The sequence below is a fragment of the Rutilus rutilus genome (genome assembly GCF_951802725.1).
Source record: "Rutilus rutilus genome assembly, chromosome: 23".
Lineage (NCBI taxonomy): Eukaryota > Metazoa > Chordata > Actinopteri > Cypriniformes > Leuciscidae > Rutilus > Rutilus rutilus.
In genome coordinates, this window is record NC_140233.1 from 2790001 (window position 1) to 2795000 (window position 5000).

A 5000-nucleotide genomic window follows, 5' to 3' on the forward strand; every position below is an offset into this window, starting at 1 on the left:
ATTATTAATAAAATGTTTAATTTTTTGTAATAAAAACAAAATTTTGTGTTTAGTTCATTTTTGTTTTTAAATAATTAATTAGATTTAGTTCATTTAAGATGTGATTTTTATTTATTTAGGATATCATGCAATGGTGAATCATTTACAATAAGAAATAAATACTATTAAAGATGGTTAAAACAAAAAACATGTTTCTTACGTTATAAATACGAGAGCATTTCGCCTTTCTTCACTGACAGATTTTGAAGTGTAAAGAAGATAAAAGCGTGTGGGAAAGTCTCCCGCTGCAGTAAGACTAATTAAAAACTCATTAAAACTCAGTTTTACTTACTTATTGACATCGTCAAAGGAAACATTTGGCTGTTTTTCGCAGCATATTTTTATCTGAAGCGTCAAAATCAAAGTGACATCCAGCTGTGCGTCTCGCTCTCCTAGTGTTGCGATGTCAGGCACTGACCCTAGATCAGTTCTGGTCCTTCATTGGCTGATGAATGTGTTCATCAGTGACATAAGTGACATGAAGAACTGATCTGGTGTCTGTATTATTCAGTGGTTCCATCAGAAGTGCATTACACCATACATTTCATTCTGGCTCTGCACGTCTCTTATTAATGGACTCTCTCGCAGCGTCTCCATCCATTAGTAAAACGGCAGACTTCATTTCACACACACCGATCACGACAGACCGCAGCTCTGCTGAGAAACCGTGTGTTTAAAACCCTTGTGTATCTATTAAAACAAGTTACACAAAGGTCCATAGTGGACAAAAATGTCCTTGTCAAAAAAATTGTGAGCACAGGTTTAAGTTTGGTCTCATTTTAAAGAAGACCCCTGGTAGATTATTATTGTTGAAGTAAAACAAGTTTTATAAAGTAAAACCAAAAAAATTTAAAAAAGTTTGTTTATGAAAATTATTTATGAACATTATTTTAATGTTATTTATAAAATTGTATTTTATTAAAAATGTTGAACTTAAACAAGCCATACATTTAAACAAGTCATGTTCCAAATTTGAGGTTGATATCTCAAAAAATGAGCTTTCAGTGAGAGCAGAGAATGTCTAATAAGGGGAGAACGTCCACTCCCAGTACACTTCCGGCTTCTGAACTGGCTGCAGTTCCACTCTGGCTCCACATGCGGGCGCTCACAGGACGAGTGCAGAATGAATGGAGGTCTATGGCGCTATACCCCTCAAAATCCACTTTTCTCAGGATATAAGTTTTTGTCTAGTAATTTGAATGTTGTATTCGAAAGGAGATGCAAAGAAATTACACATTGCTGGGTGTTAGATTTTTTAGAGTCACTTATTTGCTTTAAAAAGTCTTTTAAAATGTCAATGATGTCATACACATCGTACGACCAGAGATACTGCTTTACGGCGATCCTTCACACACTCTGGTGCTTTCGCGCTCTGCACTTTCTTTTCTCTCGAGGCGTCGACAACACAACTGACACAGGTAAACACACACAGCTGACACAGGGAAACACACACAGCTGACACAGGTGAATACACACAGCTGACACAGGTAAACACACAACACAGCTGACACAGGTAAACACACACAGCTGACACAGGTAAACACACAGCTGACACAGGTAAACACACACAGCTGACACAGGTAAACACACAACACAGCTGACACAGGCAAACACACAACACAGCTGACACAGGTAAACACACACAGCTGACACAGGGAACACACAACACAGCTGACACAGGTAAACACACAACACAGCTGACACAGGTAAACACACACAGCTGACACAGGGAACACACAACACAGCTGACACAGGTAAACACACAACACAGCTGACACAGGTAAACACACACAGCTGACACAGGTAAACACACACAGCTGACACAGGTAAACACACACAGCTGACACAGGGAACACACAACACAGCTGACACAGGTAAACACACAACACAGCTGACACAGGTAAACACACACAGCTGACACAGGTAAACACACACAGCTGACACAGGTAAACACACGCGCTAGAAGAGTTTTTGTTTTGTTTGTTTCTGGTCCCGCTTCGGATGCCACGATGCCATCAAGCGGTATCTCTGGTCGTAATCAGTCCTTCACTGACCAATCAGCGTTCATTAGCAGAATGCTAGCGTGTTATGGGCAACAACAACTCAACCTGTAAGAAATCGAAAGGACATAAGTACTCGTTCATTCAACTTTCGACCTATAACCCATGTTGAACTTGCAAAACCTACAATCAAATCTGAGATTTCTCAACGGCAATCGGGTGAAAGAGACAAATTTAGCCGTCTAGCCCCATAGACTCCCATTCAGTCTGCACTCATGGGCGATCGCCCCCAGTGGAACTCTGGTGGAACTACAACCAACATTTGTTACTATAGGACTCAATAGGGAGTGGCCAGGCTCTCCGTAGACGGGCTCTGGTGAGAGTGTGTGTGTGGGCGCAGTAGCAGATTTTCCCCATTAGATGCCAGTAAAGCTCCACTGGGATGAACACTGGTTGGATTGGGGATTTGCAGTAGAGTTTTTCTCTCTCAAATATTACCAGCACACACACACACATTTTTTTATTACACACATACAAACCACACTCTGACATCCATACCAACACACCCACACAATTATAGCTGCATAATTTCTCCAATTGTCTCTATAATATGCAGAAGCAGAAAACAGGAATAAAGCGAATATTTGCTTTATAGGCCAAACCTGAGAAAATGGCACATCTGGTAAAAAATAGTTTAAAAAAATAAAAGTTTGAAGCCTTGCCAACAGAATGAAAGCCTGTTAACAAAGATTGCATCATTTTATAGTTAAATGGCCCTGGGATAAAAAATTGCAGTTTTAATGGGTTTCATTGGGGACATTTAAGGTCTTGAGAGGAACTATTTTATGTTACTAGTGCAAAATAGACTTTTTAAAGGAAATGGGGGTGAAATAGTAAAATTCCAATAAAATTACACACCTGTGCCAAAATATATACAGTTGGCATTAACACAGGCAAAATGATCACACAAACAAAACTGAATAAGACATGAAAAGACAATAAGACATGAAAAATAATGTCCATAAGGGGTTAAGAGATCTTCCGCTGCTTATTAAAGGTGCAGGAAAAAGTGATTTATAAATGAATCGTGTTTCTATCTTCTACCGATTTGTATCGATTCACAAATTTCAAAAATCGCTTTTCTAAAGTGTTACACACTTTATCTTCTCAGCAGTACTTGAAATGACTGTAAGTTATTGACGTTAATCACAATAAGCCGCGAACAAGGACTCAACGCATCTCTTTCACAGCTACACACACAATTATGTCAAATGCACATCGTGTGAACTGTGGAGTATTCAATGTGAACATAGTCTGTCCTACGCGAACGAAAACAAATGGGAGAAAACTGGATGTGTAACAGCATATTAGATCCGTGCATTCATTCTTAAAGGGACAGCAGCCTCATAAACTGTTGCCGTCCGTTTTATTAATGTTAGTTAAAAAAACACTCTTGACTGAAACACTTTTTTTTATGGGACTATACAGTTTTATTTTTACATTTGATTATTCAGTTTTTCTATATGTTAAATACAATAATAATAATAATAATAATAAATATCGAAAGTTCCAAAACATCTATTGTGTTATGTGTATAGACCCACTATATAAACATAATATCTACACACATGGCATTTGATTGGAGGCTAGTCTCACTTTGTCCCACAGCAACATTAAAATAGTTTAGATTTGTGTACATTGTTTCTGTTAATAATGTATTGTAATAAGTGTCCATTTCATCATAATATTCAGATTTATCATAAATAATTGAACATGCACATGTATTTTAAGTTCCGTTAAAGAGGGGTGGAGGAGGGGTCACATTTGAGCATTTAAAAATGTACTTGAAAGTAACGCAATAGTTACTTTCTGAAGTAACTAGTTACTTTTATAATTTGTAACTGAGTAACTAATTTAGTTACTTTTTGGAAGAATTAACTAGTAACTGTAACTATACAGGTATATTAAAATAACTAACTATATATAAAAATATTAAAAAATGTTTCCATTGTATTTCTCCTATTGTTTGTAATTTGCTTCTTTGTTCCCATTTTTAATATAAATGATAAAATAATATTTTCTGCCTTGCTTTATTGCAGAAGACTGTGTTTAATGATTCAGTCAGCTTAAAGGGCATTTCTTTTATTATATTTGGTTGACTAAAATGGGAAGAAAAACTAAATAAATGTCTCGGTTCACATTTAATCCAGTAGGATTTGTTTCTTCTTCTAGACCTATTAAACTGTCTACCGCAGTCACATTAGAAAAGTAACATCAAATCATTTAGAAATTTGATTCAAAATCGATTCAAAATTCAAAACTACTGCTTACCATCAGAAAAATTCATCTTCAGACGACACAAACGCCTCGTCAAAGCTGCTTTTATTTGATCAAAAATACAGTAAAAATTGTAAAATATTTTTAAAATGTAAAACAGCTGTTTTCTATGTGAATATAGTGAAGTGTAATTATTCCTGTGATCAGAGCATGATGCTCGAGTGTCCACCAGTTCCCAGACTGATGGACTGATGGGCTCTAGCACTCATGGCCTGTGTTCGCTCTCCTGACGGAGCTGCTGGTGTTCCTCAGGGCGGTGCTGATCTCTCTGACGTCTGTGGTGGTTCTGGTCATCAGTACGGACTGGATCCGCTGGGATAACCTGAACCGGGGGTTCCTGCCCAGTGACGAGGTGTCCCGAGCCTTCCTCGCCTCCTTCATCCTGGTGTTCGACCTCCTCATCGTCATGCAGGTGCAAACACACACTCACCTGTGTGTGTGTGTGTGTGTGTGTGTGTGTGCGTGTGTGTGTGTGTGTGTGTGTGTGTGTGTGTGTGTGTGTCTGTCTGTGTCTGTGTCTGTGTCTGTGTGTGTGTGTTTCTGTTCTTGACTGATTCTAGTTTAATGTCCTCCACTTCGCCACAGGCAGCAAATCACAGTGGAGTGTGTCACTGTCTCATGAAT

The 5000-nt window shown here is 38.1% G+C and overlaps 1 protein-coding gene across 2 annotated transcripts in view; it reads left to right on the forward strand.

Annotated features, from left to right (window-relative positions):
• Positions 1–5000, forward strand: part of tmem117 (transmembrane protein 117) — a 58730-nt gene that overhangs the window by 45454 nt on the left and 8276 nt on the right. For both annotated transcript variants that reach the window (XM_084397177.1, XM_084397176.1), the window contains exon 6: positions 4629–4788. In XM_084397177.1, coding sequence (XP_084253303.1) covers positions 4629–4788 — 160 coding nt within the window. The remainder of the gene's footprint in view (positions 1–4628; positions 4789–5000) is intronic.